The sequence below is a fragment of the Lolium rigidum genome, chromosome 4, assembly GCF_022539505.1.
Source record: "Lolium rigidum isolate FL_2022 chromosome 4, APGP_CSIRO_Lrig_0.1, whole genome shotgun sequence".
Taxonomy (NCBI): domain Eukaryota; kingdom Viridiplantae; phylum Streptophyta; class Magnoliopsida; order Poales; family Poaceae; genus Lolium; species Lolium rigidum.
Window position 1 is genome coordinate 52,517,455 of NC_061511.1, and position 19,155 is coordinate 52,536,609.

The following is a 19,155-nucleotide window of genomic DNA, read 5'->3' on the forward strand; positions in this document are numbered from 1 at the left end:
CCTGGCAATTCTCGAAGTTGGTTTTAAATCTTCTTGCTTCACCGGACTTAACCTTGGAATAGAATCGAGATATAAACTCCTTCATGAGATTCTCCCAAGTATCAAGTTTTCTGCAGGACAAGTTCTATACCAAGATAATGCAGTGTTGGTTAGAGATTGACTAAACAATTTAAGTTTTAATTCATCATCAGAGTAGTTTCTCAGTCCCACACAACTCAGTAAAGAAATGTAAATGATTATAAGGATTCTCTTTGGGATCATCCCCTGCAAAGCTTTTTTCTTTCATAATAGCAATAAATCATGGATGAATCGCATACTCCACATCACTCCCATTCGGCAATTCTTTAACAAACCATCAGTTGAATCTCCCGAGGTATTCAGTTGTATCAATCTTATTCATAAGACCAAGAGTGGCCATGGTGGTACCTGAAACTATTAAACAACCTTAGTGAAAATAATAATAAATTAGCAACTAAGAACAAAGATCAAAAGCGGTGAGCTCCCCGGCAACGGCGCCAGAAAATAGCTTGATAAATGCAAGAACACAAATCAATTGTAGCTATTTTTGAAATAAGAGTATCGAACCACGAGGAGCTATTAGTTAGGGTCTTAATGCCACTTGCTACTAAGATTACTTGTAATTTTTTTTCTAATCTCAATTTTTTTAAGGGGATGGTTGTAATTGGTTGAAATAAAGTAAATAAAGCAGTAAAAAGCCTTATAAGAAATAGGTTGAAACTTAATAAGACAAAGTATTCTCAGTAATTATTGGATCCACCTCTAGCTTTAGGATTCATGTTAATCAATATGAAGTATACTTTTACTCATATCGTAATAGGATGCGCCCAAAAAGCCATCAGTCATCGCATCTCTACATAACCACAACTGCTAGTCTTCTGCAAGCCACATATTGACTATTGCTATTAAGCCTTTTACCCTGTGGTTATCAACATGAGCTTGGTGAGTCCCTCTTTACCCCCCTCATCCATGTGTTAAAATGCCGATACAGTAATGTCACTTCTCGTCGTTCACTTTACCACACTTCAAAGGGTAGTTCCATCGCAAGACCATAAGGTAAATATTACATGGTGCACAACACATAATATCAAGAGAGAGAACTAAGACACATTAATATTTAAAACCATAAATCATCTTGGATTCATCTCATAGTCATGCTAGGTTTCTACATCTCCCCAAGAACTAAAGGAACTACTCACACATGGAAGCAATCAAGAACATCATAATAAACTTATGGAGGGGATGAAAAGAATGAAATGAATTCGAACACAAATTCACAATAGCAATCAAGATTACAACTATGGTTGGAGGTGAATGGTGTTGGTGATACATCGGTTGATGATAAAGGGGATGATTCCTTGTCCTCCGAGGATCCGGGTAGCAGCCCGAATGTTGTCTTCTCCAAAGTTCCTTCTCTAGATCTGATCTGGGTGGTGTTTCTCTATTTTTCGGAGTTGTGTTTCTCAGATCTCTGTGCCATCTACGCGAGATGAAAGTATTTGACGAGGCGGTGCTCCTGACACACCGTACGGGCGAGCTCCCCCGTACCGATGCCCGTTAAACTTACTGGAAGATGTCATCGCATCCTCTTTTCACCCAGGTGCATAAACGCATCCTAGATATTTTCCCGTGCGAGGTCGTTACAGCAGTCATTTTTTGTGTGAATGTTACAGCAGTCATTTGCCACAGTAAAAACTAGGAACTCACTCCAGCGTCTCTACCTCGGCCCACAGGCTTTACTACGAATGCAGCTTTAGTTTATGCCGTACTGTGGAGTAGTAAATAGTGATTCAATTGTATGGGCCAATGTGTCCCCCGGCCAGCTAGAAGCCCAGAGCGGATCGATTGGATCACTTGTAACCTGTGGCAGTGGCACAACCACAGGTGACTGGCTCCGGCGAGAAACGGGAGTGGACTCTGCAGCATGGCTCCGGCGGCAACGGAGGTTGCACCAGCAGCGGCTGTGGCCATCGTGGCGGTGCCGTTCCCGGCGCAGGGCCACCTGAACCAGATGCTGCACCTGTCGCTGCTGCTTGCCTCCCGTGGCCTGGACGTGCACTACGCAGCGACGGCCGCGCACGTCTGCCAGGTGCGCGCGCGCGTGCAGGGCTGGGACGCGCGCACCGTCCGCTCGCTCCACCTCCACTTCACCGCCCTCGGCATCCCGCCTTACGAGACGCCGCCGCCTGACCCCGAGAACCCGATCGCGTACCCCGTCCACCTGCAGCCGCTCTTCGACGCCTTCTGCGACCACGCCGCTGCCCCACTCGGGCGACTCCTCGAGGAGCTGGCCGCCACAAACCGCCGCGTCGTGGTCGTGCACGACAGCCTCATGGCCTTCCCGGCGTCCGAGGCGTCGCGGCTGCCCAACTGCGAGGCGTACGCCTTCCAGTGCGGCGCGCAGTCCTTCACCGCGGGGTTCAAGGACCCCGGGCACTGCCTGGTGCGCGCGCTCGGCCTACCCGTCCCGCCGCCAGAACTCTTCTTCACCAAGGAGTTCCTGGAGCTGGCGCAGAAGCAGGGCGGCCTCGGCGTGCCCGGCGCCGGGTTGCTCCTCAACTCCTGCCGCGCGCTCGATGGAGACTTCATCGACGACCTCAACGATACCCTCTCCAAAGACGGCAAGAAGCTCTTCACCATCGGCCCGCTAAACCCGCTGCTCGACCTCGACCTCGACCTCGACGCGACCAGACCCGCCCCGTCGGCGCAGCCGCGGCACGAGTGCATGGACTGGCTTGACAAGCAGCCGGTCTCTTCGGTGCTGTACGTGTCCTTCGGTACGATGTCCTCGCTGCCCGGCAAGCAGATCGAGGAGCTGGCAGCGGCGCTGCAGAGTAGCGGGCAGCGGTTCATCTGGGTACTGCGCGACGCCGACCGTGCAGACATATTCGCGGAAGCCGGCGGCGAGAGCGGGCGTCACGCGAGTCTCCTTTCCGAGTTCAGGAAGCGGACCGATGGGACAGGGCTGGTGATCACCGGGTGGGCGCCGCAGCTGGAGATCCTGGCGCACGGCGCCACGGCGGCGTTCGTGAGCCACTGCGGCTGGAACTCGTTGCTGGAAGGCCTGGGCCACGGGAAACCGATCCTGGCGTGGCCCATGCACTCCGACCAGCCGTGGAACGCCGGGTACGTGTGCGCCCACCTCAAGGCCGGCATCGTCGTCAGGCCGTGGGAGAAGAGCCGGGAGACGCTGCCCGCCAAGGATATCCAAGAGGTCATCCGGAGGGCGATGGACTCCGACGAAGGCATCGCCGTGCGGAACGCGGCGAAGGCGCTCGCCAAGGACATTCGTGCCGCGGTGTCAGAAGGCGGCTCGTCGTGGGCAGACATGGAGGACTTCATTGGTCACATCACAAAGTGAAGGAAAGATGGGCGTAATAAAACATTCCCTATTGTAAGATTTGGGGTCTATGGAAGCACAAGCCTTATCCAATTTCATGTTTCTACATTCAAATATGAATTAGAATTGGGTACCACCCATTAAATTCAAGAGCAGATTTCGAATTGGAAGCCATTTCATTTCCACCTTAGATTTCAAATTCCTAGTCAAATTGAATTCCAGACTCAATTCTATGCATCCAAACACAGTGTTATGTATTGCTTTAGGGTGCCTTCGAGCGCAGCTTTGCATTATATTGCCCATTGACGTAAGGTGTCGATCAGTATGTCCCATATATCTCTGATATTTATCCACACTCGGGTTCTCGAAAAAAGATATTTACCCACACTCGTCCCTAAAAGCACATCTCATTCCGGTAAACCCAAAGGCACACCATAAGGTAGCTGCAGATATCATATTAATATGCCCATAATAGTTAGGAGCAATACAAAGTCTAGCAATAGACAAATAATTAGACCCAATTTGCTTCCGAAAACACCTTAATAGCTTCTCCAAGCTTGGAAACTCAATTCGGCTCCTGGGTGCATATGATCCCTATACCATAAAAACATATTTCGAAATGTCGAAAAATTGTGGCGAAAAATTCTACATGTACATTTCCATACTATATGTGTGTTTGCCAAGTTTCGCGAAATAATGATAATTTTTGAAGTCTATGCAAAAATGAGAAAACTTTTCTTGTGAAAAGCTTTCCTTTTAGCACCGATTTTTGTCTTTTTTACATAAGCCACACGATGAGTTGATTTTTTCTGAAACAACTTTGTAAGCAAGTAGCACGTGAAGATGTATGTGTGAATTTTTTGTTTCAAATTTTTTGACATTTTGGAATGTGTCTAAGGTGCATTTCAACATAAAGGGAGCATATACTCCCATGTGCCAAAACATCACTCAACCTCCAAGCTTATCTATATTTATCAATGGAAGTTGAAGGAAAGGCTTAAAAAAGATGACAAGAAGCTTCGTCTGTCACACTACCGAGAAGGGTGCATAACCTATCCTTTATGTGATTTAATTAGTGGTTAACGTATGAGAGCTCTACCAACTGAGTTAAGTTACTACTTTCTTAAAAAACTAGATGGGCAGCGCGCTTCGCCGCGCCGGCTACCAGTCGTACTACCCTGCCTCTTTCTTGCATGTTACATCAATGTATACCCACCTCGCTGGAGGTGAGGCAGCAAATCTTAAGGTGCATGTTCACAGTGGTTATCCACAGTGGCGGTGCATTGTCCTTATCCCTAGTGAGGTGATGTGTCAGCCAATCGTCATCCTCGTCTCTGGTGAGGTCTTGGCCTCACCTTCTCCAAGGAAGCCACAATGTCGCCAACGGAGGCGAGGTAGCAAACCTCAGGGTGCATGTGCCACGACTTAGGGTTTTGGCGGGTGGTACGGGGACCTCGTCGGAGATGGAGAATAAGAGAAGCTTAGAGGGGGCGAGAGGAGTGGACGCGAAGGTAGCGGTTCGGGCAGGGCGTTGTGGCGAGGCGGTGGACCAGTGGAGGCAGGCTCAGGTAGGGTGTTGTGGCGAGGCGGCGATCAGATGCGAGCGGCGGCGGCAGGTAGTCAGGATGCTCTCTCGACAATGTTGGAGTCGGAGTAAGATGATAGGGAGAAGTTCGACCTAGCACATGTATGCTCAGCTGCGAGCGGTGACAAATATGACCCACCCAAAAATTATGCTATCTACCTAAAATCAAGCGGTGGTTTAGTGGGTTGCGTCAACTGGAGCCCAACAGCCAACCCGTTAGGCTGAACATCAGATAATAACACCAAATTTTAAAAAAAATGATGTAGTCGGGCCAACATCCAACCCGTTAGGCTGGCCAGCTTACACATATGAGTTCGCCCAAACCTAATATACAAAAATAACATTATAGTAGACATCATAAAAAAACGGCTTGAATATGGCGAGCTATACATCAAGAGAAAAAAAGGCTGGTGAAAATAGCACTACGTCTGAATGATTAAATTTTATTCAGTTAAGGAAAACAGAGGAACAGCCTACTTCTCTGGTTAAAGAAGAACCTCGGAAGATCTTAGGTCCAAGAGCACTAAAAGTGTAGATGCATAGTCAACATCAATCGATCTACATACTTTAATACCAAATTATGCTGCTGATACAGAGGAGAGAAAAAACAAGCATATGTAAAACGGCATCAGAAACTCTGTACCGACCCCGTTTATAGCTACCGATTTACATTTTACTGAAAGCATAAGCTATGCTATTGTACATTCAAGCGCATCTAGAATCGACACCAGAGGTAATAAAAAGGCGAGATAAAAGACCAGTTCACATCAGGTGACAACATACAAATTCAGTAATGTTCATGTAGTTCAAGCGAACCTGCATACATGAATCCATATATTTCTGAAAATAGCACCGCTAAGAGCATGTCTAACAGGCTCCGTATTTTTTCGCCCCTTAAAACGCGAGTAGAGGCCCTGTATCCTGTTTTCACGGACCGAAAACTCGTCCGAGCTAGCAGACCCCGTATTCCGAAACTGTAAAAGAGTATATTCCTAAAATATGCCAAATTATTCTTTTTCTTTTTTTCCTCATCTTCCTCCTCTCTTTCTTCCTCCTCTGGCCACTGCACGCCACAGCCCAAATCGGGCGACGCCCCCGCCCCCACCCGCCACGGCCTGGCCTCCGGCCGCCCCCGCACCGGCCTCCGGCCGCCCCCGCCCGCCACTCCACCGTCGCGCGACGGCCCTGCTCCCGCCCGCCACGGCCTGGCCTCCGGCAGCCCCCGCCCCCGCACCAAACTCCGGCCGCCCCCGCCCGCCACGGCCCCATCGCGCGACGCCCCCGCCCCCGCCCGCCAAGGCCCGGCCTCCGGCCGCCCCCGCCCACCACGGCCGGGTCTCCGGCCGCCCCCGCCCCTGCCGGCCACAGCCCGGCCTCAGGCTGCCCCCGCCCGCCACAGCATGCTGCTGCTCGTCGCGCCCTCCAGCCTGCTGCTGCTCGTCGCGCCATGCCCTGCACGGCCTCCGGCCGCTATGGCCCCATCGCGCGACGCCGCCGCGGCCGCAACCGACGCGAGGCACGGACGAGTTCCTGAAAATTCAGCCCGCCACGAGTGGGGGGTTCGCCCTGTATTCAGCCTCCCACCCTGTACTTGTAAGGGGAGAGAGCCGCCCCGTAGTCAAAACTGTAAAAATTTTACGGGGTTGGGCGTTTTAAGGGGTCTGTTAGACGGCCGGGTAGAGCTCTACCCCGTATATTGGCGGTTATTTTACGGGGTTGGGGCTTTTAATATCGTCGATCTCATCAAAATAACCTTAAAATGAGAATGAAATATAATTTAGCAAACGTTTAACATAGTGAATGTGCCATCCTAATCAAATTCAAAGACTATAGTGTTCGTGATGTATATTCCAGTCCAGTTAAATTTCTGTTTCCTGCAATGAAGAAATCAAGAAACTATTTAGCTCAAGTTAATGAGTCGAATATAATAGGAGCATAGAAGGCAATTTGAGCACATGTCAATACAATAATATAGTTTCTAGAGATCATCAGTATTTGAAAAGTATTAGCATGATAGTCCAATACATGGCATGCAGAATACTGGCGCATAAAATCTGTGTAAGTTTTATAGAACATAGCATGGCATACTAATCTAGTTGTGGGTGTACAAGAAGAGGCGGAGCTACAAACAAATGTATGGGCGGGAAACATTAAAGAAAAGCATAAAAAATCATAAGTGTGTTGCTGCTGTTAAAGCCTAATCGAGTGATGCGAGAGTTTTTTAAAAACTATCCAATCTTAACAATTTGGCGAAGAAAAAGATACACGTGCTGGTGTTGCCTCGCTACAATAGAAGGGAAACTGGAGCTGAGAAACTCGATTAATTCATGTACTGGTATAGTTTTTTTTTTGGCAAAAAACTGGGCAGGCCATGGCAAGGTTTTGGCCCTACATAGCTCCGCCAATGTGTACAAGTATTAATCACGTAGAACAAAATTGACCCACCTACTGATAATCAACTACAAACCAATATTCAGCTAGTGTCACCTACATGTGTGTAATGCTACATTTGCAAGAAAAAAAAAAAGAGGAATTATATATATACCTTGAATAAAGAGTACGCATGCTACAATTTTTAGTGAACTTTGTATGATGTTATACTTATAATCCTTGTGACGAGAACAGATCCTTTCTTTACTGAATACAAGAACAACTAATGGACTTAGCATTATCAATGTGCAACCATTTAGAATAGTGATTAAGAATTAAGGAGGTGGTGTACCTTGCAGAATAATAGAGTAATGTGAATCAAGTCTTTCCTTTTAAGCTTGCACTTAGTGTCACGTCAGTGGTCTCCCACCAGCACGGTCTTGCGTTGAATTTGTCATTGTACCCTTGTGTAGGTAATCACAGAATTAGAGTCAACTAGTCATCAAACCGTGTATCCACAGGTTAGCTTCAAAATATATTTAGTGTTTGTCATAATTGATCAAATTATAAAAAATAAATATGCAACTTTACTGGAGAAGACATACTCAGAGCATTTGGATTTACTGACTATGGTAACATGCAAGCAAAGACAAAAATTATCCACATGTAAGTGGAAAATTCAATAATTCGGGAATATTTTATATTCTTTAAGCATGGAATGCAGAGTTCGATTCCAGCATGAAAAACATTACAGGTTAACATTGAATTGACTTCCATTACGTAACCCCAAAAAATTATGGAAAATTCATGCTTAAAGAATAGATTTGTGGAGAAGATGTTCTTATTTATTTGGGGCAATCGTACCACTGTCTCACGACATCGCTGACGATCCTAGAATCTGGTCACGTCAGCTATCACACCAAGTCCTCCAACATAATCATATCCTGAACTTCAATGGCTTTGTTCTTGAATCTGCACCAAGTCCTCCAACAGAAAAATAATTTCAGCATCAACATCCAAAATCTCAAGATATATGCCAATCAGAAGCCTTCCTAAGTGAAAAATCTACAACCAATTGGAGCAGTAGGAAAGGACTGTAAATATGGCCAACTACTGCCATGTAGCTCAATACAAAGTGGAGTTGTGGGTTAACCCCTTGAAAACCCCGGGCTGCCATAGTGCCATTAGCTTTACAAAGATGATATGTAGTTGCAGCCAAAATAATCACTGGAAAACGCTTATTACATCTGGTTGTCTAAGGTTTAGACTACCGTATGAAGGTAGAAGATAATATTCTCATGGGCACCAAGATTTTTTTGTGTTCACACTAAACTTCAAGATTAAATAATTAATGCTCCACTGACACATAGCAAGAATCACTCACTGTTTCTAAATTAAAACAAAAAAGGCTGGACCCTCGTGCAGCAAAGCACCATTGGATGGTCATGGTTCAATAAGAGGTGGTAGTATTGGTGGAGGCAGCTAGCAATAATATAGCGATCACACGATGAGACGATGAGTGATTGCCATATTCTTACCCGGTTTTGGACTTTTTCGATCAAAAGCAGCATACTGTCTAACTTCAAACATGAGAAACTGTTCTTTGGAGCAGATCAACGAGAGAATGGTGTGACAGCCGACGGATGGCCGAGCGAAGTTGGCTTCAAGATAGACGAGCGCTGCCGTGCGGCCGCATAACCAATATGAAGTGGAGAGCCCCTTCATATGCAGAAACGGATTCTTCGTAGATCAATCTTCAGCAGGCCATAGAGCATGATGGCGGCTAGATCGGAGCACCATATCGGCAGATCGGGAAGGAGGCATCACGATGATGTGAAGGAGAGAAATCACACCTTGTATAGGTGAGATACAGAGCGCATGCCAGAGGCGAGAACGTGGATTGACGACTGCGGTCAATTCTACGATGGAAAGGGGGCGCAGCGCTGAGAGGGATCGACAAGTCACACACGATACCCGCACGCGGTGTATGACAATAGGCTTGTACTTATAGTGAGGAAGGATGGCTGGTTTGAATTTGATAGAGGTAAAATGTTGAGCGGGAATGAGATACTTACTTTTCGGTTTTCTCCTCTGCTCCTGGCATTGTTGGTGTTGTTTAGGAAACCAAACGCCCCCCCTAAATTAGGTAGTAATTATGCGAGCCAGAGTCCGAGCGGCCGGCCATGTACACTGCGGGAGTAATTGGCCATGTACACTGTGGGAGTAATTGCTGGTGCGGATCTCCAAAACTTTTTTCCTACAATATGTAGTATCGTCTCTCGGTTGGGTACTTGGGTTGGGTTAATATCAACGAGTCCATAAATGTAATACATGTATACTCAAAAACCCTTCGTATGGATGGATTAATTGGAACATCTTTAATTTTCCATTATTATGCCCGCCTACTAATTTCATCAGCTGACATAGAGGATCGGTAAATCTTCTATAGATGATGCATGACCTCGTGAAACATGGGCAACAACAGTTTAGTATGCCGAGAGTTGGGAACCATGAACCATTCAATCCTCAGAGCACCCTATCCTTATGTGGCTGAAATTCTGGATTAATAGGACATGCCCATGAGATCGAGGAGGAACAAGACCGATCAGTTTTAGAAACTCGTATAACATACTCCCTCCATTCTAATTAGCGGACTTGCTTCTCTCTATTCCATGTCACCACTTTCCACGTAGCTTGGATTGGTTGAAATAGTGCTAACAAATACAATACTAGTTTATCTTATTTTCTTTTTTGAAGAAAAAAAGTTCATCTAATTTTTTTTTATGTAGACTAGTAAATCAGAATGGAGGGAGTAGCTTGTAAAACCACCGTGACCTGAGGTATTTCTAGGATTACACATGGAAATATATATCACACATCTTCTTTACTAAATGCATAATGCACAACTCTTTTACTATATATATGATTCTACTCAAGACGGCAAATCCAAGTTGAGAATAAATAAATACACATAGATACAATTACACCTGTTTATTTGGACGATTCCACTACTTAGTAAAACAGCAACTGAAACAATACTACATAGGCCGCCGGATTAGGTCACCAGAGGAAAGCCACACCACCCGATATAGTCGGTGATAGACCATGCATGCAGAGTCACACGAGGGATTGATGTTCAGGGCTCCAATGACAACTTTACGATACACCTTATGAATGTGTATGAACGTCCACCACTGGGGCTGCACAACATACAAAACAACCCTATAAGACAAAATAGCAAGGCCATAAAGAAAGTAGAAACAACAGCATCTTAGAATCTCCTTTCTTCTTGAGGCCACGAACATGCATATAAACAATTTATGTTGGCGGATTTCTAATCATATATAACTTCCATGTGGCTAGTACCTACTATCTTCTATTCACATGAAGCACTGGCTTCATGCATCACCACCTTGAATATATTAGACCCAGATGATGAAACTCAAGAGGCTCCAGTACCAGCAAAAAAATGAACATAATTTAAGCCTTAAAATCATATTTGCGCTATCTTCTTCACAGTGTATGGGGTAAGAAACTAGTGTCAGCGACTATTAAATAAGAAACCATCATATAGAGCATGGCCACACAAGGTATAGTAGTACCAACTATGCATCAGTAGCATAGACTCAAATCCCAAGCAACAATTTATATTATCACTAGCATAAGGTTTTCTTAACAAAGCAAATGCAGATGAGCAAATTATTAGAGCACATTCTGGCACCATAAACACACGTGTGCATTCTACTTTTATCTCGTTACAGATTAAGTGCTTATCATGGCAATTTAGAGTCATGTTGAATCTAGTCCACAGCAGTGGCGGAGCGTGCCACAAAAAAAAAGCATGGGCCAAAATGCCTATACGTAGTGTCATAGGCTATCACAACACTAGTAGCCTGGGCCAGTAGAAGCAAATTTGACCAAAATATACTGAACACTAGAACTTTTTGACATGAAGTTAGTGCTTTGTGTTTTCCAAAGCCTGGGCCAGCACCCGGTATGGACTCCAAGAGGCTCCGCCCCTGGTCCAAAGCACGGATCAATAAGAACAGCTACAAGATATCCTTGACATTTGAACAACATTTTCCCTCAAATTAGCGGAAGCGCCCATGCTGAAATCTTTAGCTAGATACACTAAAAATCTAATCTTTCTTTGCATGAGTGTCTTTTGTCCACTCTAGCAAACAATCAAACATACACGGCACGATCCAGGAAAAATAGGGAGGCATCAAGAGACAAAGAGAGACCTTCCGAGGGGGCATTGTGATATAGGAGACGTCCAGGTCAAAGAAGACAGGGGCAGTAGCTTGTACTGGACACCGGCAGCACCAACAGGAGCTCCTGTGGTCGTCAGCAGCAGCTCCGGTTGACACCACCACCATGACGACACCTGAGGGCACCCCCCACCGGAACACCAACGGTGGGCACCAACGCCACCACTGGAACAACAACATGAGCTGAGCAAAATGGAATCAAAGAGAGCATTCACACGCAAATCCAAGCCAAGCAGCTCCAGGAGGGACATAGAAAGAAAGGTGCTTACTTTCGGACACAAGGAGGCATTTGGAGCATCAGCTCTACTGTAGGTCAGAGCAGCAGCAGGCCTGGGGAGACAATGTGCTTTCAAGGGCGAGCACAAGGACAAATTAATTACTTCAGGTATGGGTCTTTTCTTCTTTACCTGAAAATCACAAACACAGTTCCACTACTTAGTATTACAAAAAATTGAACTGCGCTACATAAGCCGCTGGGTCAAGGCTTAACATTCAGGGTGCAAGCCGCGCTGCCCGAGCCAGTTGGCGATAGACCAAGCGTTCGGAGCCACACGAGGATGGGCCATGTAGGGCTCCAATAACCACTTCTTTACAAGACACCTTCTTTACAAAATGTTGCTGCCTGTATGAACTTCCATCACTAGGGCTGCACAACATACAAAACAATGCTATAAGACAAAATAGCAAGGCTAGAAAGTACAACCAACAGCATGTTGAACTCTTATGCTTGTGACCACGAACATGCATACAAACAATTTATGTTGATGGATTTCTAATCATGAATAACTTCAATATGACCTGTACCTACTATCTCCTATTCACATCAAGCACTGGCTTTATGTATCACCACCTGCTTAAATATATTTGTCCCAGATGATGAAAATCAAAACGCTAGGGTACCAGCAACCAAATGTAATAGAATTTAAGCCACACATGTATAGCTGCATTATTGCAAGGGTTGGACATGTGCCTTGTAACATAGTACTCCCTCCATCTCATGAAAGTTGTCTCAACTTTATCAAAATTTAGATGTATCCACCTACTAGATAGTGTCTAGATACATCTAAATTTTGATAAATTTGAGACAAATTTTATGAGACAGAGAGAGTATACGATTTATTATAAAATCATATAAAAAACTAATTTCAGCACCTATTAAATAAGAAACCAACATATAAAGCATGATCACTTATAGAACAAGCCCGGCATAAACCAACAAACCATGGGGACGAAGCATTCAGAGAGATGGTGTAGAATAAAAACATGCTTGACACTTGAGAATCAAAAGCGGGTTGATGATCTTGCGGGTGAAAAAGTACACAAGTACATCCATTGCTTCAAGCGACCAAGCTCAAATGTGTACATGATTAATTAGTAGAAAATGATCAACAACACTCAAATTTTCAGACGCCACATTGGCGTTGATGGCAGTGGCAGGTTGAGGGGGGTTTCTATGAGGCTCGTAGGTCAGAATCATGATTTTGCAGAGGTTGTAAACTAGGAGAAAGAGAAAAACAGGCACTGAAGTATTTGCTCGAACATGTAGCAGGCGTCGCCGGCTAATTGTTAAGCATGGGCAAGTCGCTGGCGTGCGGCGCCCAATGAACACGTTCCCGCGGAAGGAGGGAGCAAGGGGCGGGAGAACAGATGGGGGTGAGGGGCTCTCGGCGAAGTGGCAGCGATGCGCACGGTGGAGGACGGCGAGGACATCATCGGCGCGCAGCGGCGGAAGCACTTTGCTCCCGCAGGCTGTAGGTCAGGTACACGCCATTTCTACAATGTGTGCCATGCGATTTGAGCAATTTAAAATCGGTTTTGTTAATACTCCAGTAGATTTCTAGACTGCCGGATATGCGGATTGCTTTGTGATTGTGCATGCTTCGCTATCAATCAATACAATTAGTCTGCATGCTCACTCTGTGCACATAGAGATGCCCATGCTTACACAGCTCATTCACTTGTCTCTCAAGAGGGTTTCCTAACGGAAACAATTTCTTCCATGTCCATGTCCAGATAAACAAACCAACACTAGGTTCACATATGCATGAAAAGGCACTAGCTAGTCAAAGTGCTAAAGTAGACAAGTAGATCAAAGCTTTGGTTTAGCTAGTAAAAGATGAAACTTTTTTCAGTGCTCAATTCAAATATGACATAATATTCAGATTCATACAGGAGAGAAATAACTCAGAATTTACAAGTACTTGCAGTACCAATATCACTAAATAGATAAGTCATCGTAGATTGTAATTTCCAAGTACAATTTCTAGGAGAGCGAGCAATAGCTCAGAATTTACAAGTACTTACAGTATGGTAAGCTTGCTCAGCCTCATCAGCACCCCACCCACCCCCCCCCCCCTCTGAATCAATTCTTGAACTCACAACAGAAAACAGGCACACGCAATCAATAGTTATAGTCAAGAGAGAGAAAAAAGTTTACCTACCACGAGTTCGACTTGCGCCTGGGAGAAAGTGAGATCCTGCCAGTCAGAGGGAAGCTCAAAGAGAGGAAGGCAAGACGAGGGGCGCCGCCCTGGAACTCGGTCCTTATCGCCCCCGTCGCCTTGGCCGATGCGAACGACCGCGGAAGAACCTCAAACACATGTACCCGAGCTCCGATCTTCTCGCCTAAAAAAATCAACATGTCAAAGGTGATGAGGGGGTTGCTAAAAATTGACAAGTGAAAGTATTATCAGGTGAGTCAAAACAATGGGACAACAATGCTTCTTTTTCTTATTTAATGCCATCATAAAAAAAGGACATGGTTATTTTAGCTATATACCATGCACTCTAGGAAGCAAAAAATAACAGTTGCTGAAGGGAAAGATATCCATATCCAATAAGGATACACAAAAAACTTCAAATCTAGATTGGATATCTGACATATAGCTTTGACAGTCATAATCATTTCAGAATCACCAAAGACAGTTACCAGCACATATATTGAATGAGAATGTAAGAAAACAACAAACTAGGGAATCAGACCTCAAGTAGATTGTCACTCATATCTTACTTCTAGTTTCAATGTCATACATCAACATAACATGCAGCCTGGAGGCTCGGACCAGCTAGGAGGCGACTAGATCTAGGCAGTACTAAGATAGTATCACAACAAAAATGTCAAGAAAGAAATAGAAAGGAAAGTACCAATCAGACTGAACCAAAACCAACAAATCAGCTACTTGGCTGAATACAAATCGGATGATCTTGACAATTTAAGATATATCTAAAAGACTAAAACTGTCACAACTTTCCGAATTACAACAGGGGTGTGATGGAAGCATTTTAGACAAATCCAACAAAATTTTATAGAAGCGTTTTTTGGTCAAATTTCACTGGATTTGAAACAAAATTCAGTCATATTCCAACAAATTCCACAGACAATCTATTTATACCATCTCAACTTCAGTCCAAGATCCATTTTCAGTCCAAGAATTTCGCAGTGGATGCATTCAAATCAATTCAGAAAGATATGAACCCTAAGTACATATCAAGAATGGATCTTGGACTGAAAATGAGAGAGCATGGACTGAAAATGAGAGAGCATGGACTGAAAATGAGAGAGCAAATAACTTAGAAAACATACCTACTTTCTACACAGATGTGCATGTAAAAGCCAGTTACTATCGACGAAGGCAGACAACATCAGCCTTGGGTCGGTCACACGCCTCTCAGCCCTTGGTCTGGGTGAGAGGTAAGCTCGGGCAGGAGCAGGATGCTCAAGATAATGTTGCTCTACAAGTCTGAGAAATATTTCATGCTATAATCAATCACACAAGCTACCCACTCATTAGTCATATGGAAGTGCAATGTACTAAAGGAAACACACGCACATCATTCAGACTAAGAAGTGGCAGTTGATCTTACTCTGAATCCCATTGCTCCAACAAGCCCTGCTGCTCCAATAGATGACAAGACCTGGTATCCGGACATACCAGGAGCAAGCATGTGAGTGCAAAACTCTAAAATATTCACAACGTGGGGAAAATGTAAACCTATAGGTCAATGGAACAAAAAACAAAGAAAATCCAAGAAAGGCACAACCCTTCCCAACCGGGACTGCGACACAAACCAAGATTAAGCAACATTGTAACAGAGAAATAGCACTAACTACCACCTTAACATGGGTGAACCAAATTTCCATAATCTGATAGAAAAACATAACCAGTTTTCATACAATGATACGGCCCGTTCAGCTAATTTAATAAAATGAAAAGAATATGTACCTTATAGATAAAGCAAGCATAAGAAAGGTAGAAATATAGATAAGAGTCACTAGAAAAATATGCCCCTACATTATCAAGCTTTGCTCTTTGCATCAGTACTAGCAGCCGTGAGAAATTAAAGTAGGAGAATCTCACATACAAGGAGAGCATATCACACATGATTTCTTCACATCAGACTAGTACAAACTCGGGGCCTTCAGAGTTATAGTAGCATCTGGTGAGCTTAATCACAGCAACGATAGCACTCACCGAGAACATAAAGAGAAGCTCCCGGAAGTCGCGGCCCCCGCTGGTACTATCTCTGGCCTTGTAGCTCGTAGTAGAGGCCGCGTTCTGGCAACCGGTGTTCATACCGGCCCTTCCTCAGTAGGAATGTCCAAGTTTGAGCAATCCTGTGAGTAAAGCATGGACATCAACTTCTACAAAGCTACATAACATCAAAACTTAAAAAAAAAAAAAACTCAAATATTGGCAAAAGGGATTTCATTTTACTCACAGCATATGAATAGCAATAGTCAGTTGTTATCACTTTAATCTTAAGCCTAAACCAAGCAAGGAAAATATCCTAGTCCAACCATCAAGAGGTCTAACTATAGGAGGACAATATGCCCGTTAATCATGTAGATAAAGAGCATGAGCAAGTAAGTGTACTTTTGCAAGCTCAAACCATTATCAAGATTTACATCTATATAGATGGGAATTGTAAGTGCAAAATAAGAGATTGTAGCGTAAACCATGATTGAGCTGAATACATTGAAATTCAACCAATGGTTGACACATTAATAAGTAGCAGCTACCATGTCAGCAAGTAGAAACCAAGAACTTGAGTTAATAAGTTAAGAAGATAGCTTCCAAGAAATAGAGCTAAACCAGCCACAGCTTGATTTTTTGTTGCCCAAATGAATCGCCAAAAAGTCTGTAACGTCCTAGAGATTTATTCATTTAGTAAAAAGCTGAATCCATTATCATGATACGAGAGCAATAATTAATCAGGACTACCAAGTAATTTGTGCAAAGCAATCACCTAGATACCCGATGGATGACTGGACCATGTCAAGGCAGAACAGTAAAAAAAGGACCTTTTGCATAGCGTCATCGACGTCTCCCTCAAGCTCAAGATGGGGTTGAACAAATTCCTCATCGGGACTGTCCAGGTCATTCCACTCCTCCCCTTTTGCATCATTGTCCACGTCCACACCCTACTCTAGCCCACTCCTTGCTACAGTCGGCATGGACAGTGAGCGAACATAGGAGTTGCTGATGGAGGTGAGGGCCATCAACCTCTCTATCCAAGCGGCAGGGAAGCCCGAGTGGGGCAACAGGGAAAATAGCATGGAGGCGTCGCTGGTCGTTGGCAAGAGCTGTGTTGTACATAGTCGTCACCTGCCGGCGAGCCACGCATCTCCTCTGTCTCTCTACCACAGCAAACCACCAGTTAATCATGTAGAAAAAGAGTAGCATGAGCAAATAAGTTTTACTTTTGAAAGTTGAAACCATTATGAGGAATTACATGTATAGAGATAGGAAATAAGCGAAGTGAATGCATTGAATTGCAACCAATGATACTTGAAAAGATAATAAGCATCAACTGTCATGCCATGTTAGTAAGTGAGAAACAAGAAACTTGAGTTAATAACTTGAGAAGGTAGCTTTTTTATTTCATGAGACACAACGGTGGTCATACAAATGTACTGAGATGCACTTAAATGTTCAAGAAGCAGAGCTAAATCTGGCTTGATTTTTGTTAATCAAATGAACCGCCAAAAAGTAGGTACTACCAGAGATTGATTCCAAAGCATCTCAGCAAAAGTAGCTATGTGTGGATGTTTTGAATTGCATCTTGTAATTTAGAGAAGAAAGAACGAACTAGCATATCATCACAGACAGAGAACACTTGAAATAGACCTAGAAATAAATGATGGTCTACCTCCCTATGGCAGAAACAAACTAAACGAAGACATGGAGCAGTAGTAGCTGCATCTATCAGCCTTGGTTCGTCAGCTAAGTCAGGGCAGCGAAGCTCCAAATGCCTCTCAGCTCTTGGTCCGAGCGTAGGGAGGCCCGAGCAGTAACGCACATGGCGCGGCGGCGACGCAGGTCGCTGTCCGGCATCGGCACCAGCAAGAGGGCCACTGTGGTCGCCGTTCCACAGCGGGATGCACAGTGCCTCCTGTTCAATCTCTCTCACACAGGTGCTCAAGATAACGTCTGACCAATCAGCAAATTATTTCCACAGGCACAACCAAGAGTTTATCTCCCTAATTTGATAAAAAATTATAGAGAGATATAATCATTTCACATATAATGTCAATATACGAACAATTTTTATCATTTACAAGTAAAAAACAGAAGTGGTGACATTCTCTAGTTAATGTAATGTAACACCGGACTAATATCAAGCACAACAAGATTCTTAATGGCTGCTGTACCAAAATCAGGACATGCCAAATCAGGTCCAAATTCCTATCTTAGTGACTCCGGCGCTACTACATAAAAATGGTGAATCAATACAACGATAACCAGATTTGATCATTATACGATGAACTACAATCCAAACAAATATTTAATACATTAGGTGGTTTCCAAAACAAAAATTTAATACAACGATAAGCATGGTGAATCGATGAACCAACACACAGCTTTGATCGTGAAATCCAAACAATTTTGCAGGGAAAAAATGACCTTTTGCGGGGCGGCGTCATGGCGGGCTTCTCCGTCGAGCTGGGGCTGGACGAGCTCCTGGTCGAGGATGTCCAGGTCGCCCCCCTCATCCCCTTCTGCCATCGGAGGAGGCTGTCCCCGAAGCTGCTGCAATCCATCCGAGATGGAGAAAGGGGAGGAGGAGGGTCAGCGGGAGATGCAGACACCCGGGGCACTCGGACGCGCTCGCCGGCGGTGATGTGGGCCCCGAGATGAGCGATCGGCGCTACAACGTGGACGCCTGCGTCCGCGAGGGCCGCGGCCTGCTGCAGGGATCCTCGTCCGTGGTCGTGGTGTGCTGGGTAGGGAGATTGGAGGGGAATGCGTTGGGGAGTGGAGGAGGCGGCGACCTCGACCATGGTGTGCTGCGGGCGGAGTGAATGCCGGTGGGTGGCTGGCGGCGGAGTGAATGCCGGTCGATGGAGGTTGGATGGCGGGGGTATCGAAAGGACAAAGATTGGGCTCGGGCTCGCGTCTTCGGGAGTTGAATCAGCTGTGATATTGGACAATTCACATTGAGTTGGATTGGGCTTCTTGTTGTCGCTTTGGCTAGATCAAGAGGCAAAATTTTCCCTGCTAAGAGCATCTCTCCAATTTTAGCAGCGTGCTCGACTCGATCTTCGTTTGGCGCTGGATTTTGTTTCGCAC

General features: G+C 44.9%; 1 protein-coding gene and 1 long non-coding RNA gene across 10 annotated transcripts; one reads left to right on the plus strand and one right to left on the minus strand.

Moving 5' to 3' along the window:
- Window positions 1-1,942: 1,942 nt before the first annotated feature.
- On the plus strand, window positions 1,943-3,379 carry LOC124708620 (cis-zeatin O-glucosyltransferase 2-like). The gene has a single exon (XM_047240299.1). The coding sequence runs from the start codon at window positions 1,943-1,945 to the stop codon at window positions 3,377-3,379; it is 1,437 nt and encodes a 478-aa protein (XP_047096255.1).
- A 6,820-nt stretch (window positions 3,380-10,199) lies between these two features.
- Window positions 10,200-18,690, minus strand: LOC124708621. 9 transcript variants are annotated; one of them, XR_007005225.1, is made up of 11 exons: window positions 18,490-18,690; window positions 16,832-17,222; window positions 16,057-16,199; window positions 15,449-15,499; window positions 15,168-15,324; window positions 14,026-14,209; window positions 12,075-12,230; window positions 11,854-11,991; window positions 11,558-11,767; window positions 10,680-10,763; window positions 10,200-10,513 (listed from the first exon to the last, which is right to left on the minus strand). It is a non-coding gene; the product is annotated as an uncharacterized LOC124708621 (long non-coding RNA). The 9 variants fall into 9 exon arrangements; XR_007005223.1 differs by having other exon boundaries at window positions 16,832-18,065; XR_007005219.1 differs by lacking the exon at window positions 18,490-18,690 and having other exon boundaries at window positions 16,887-18,483.
- Window positions 18,691-19,155: the final 465 nt, after the last annotated feature.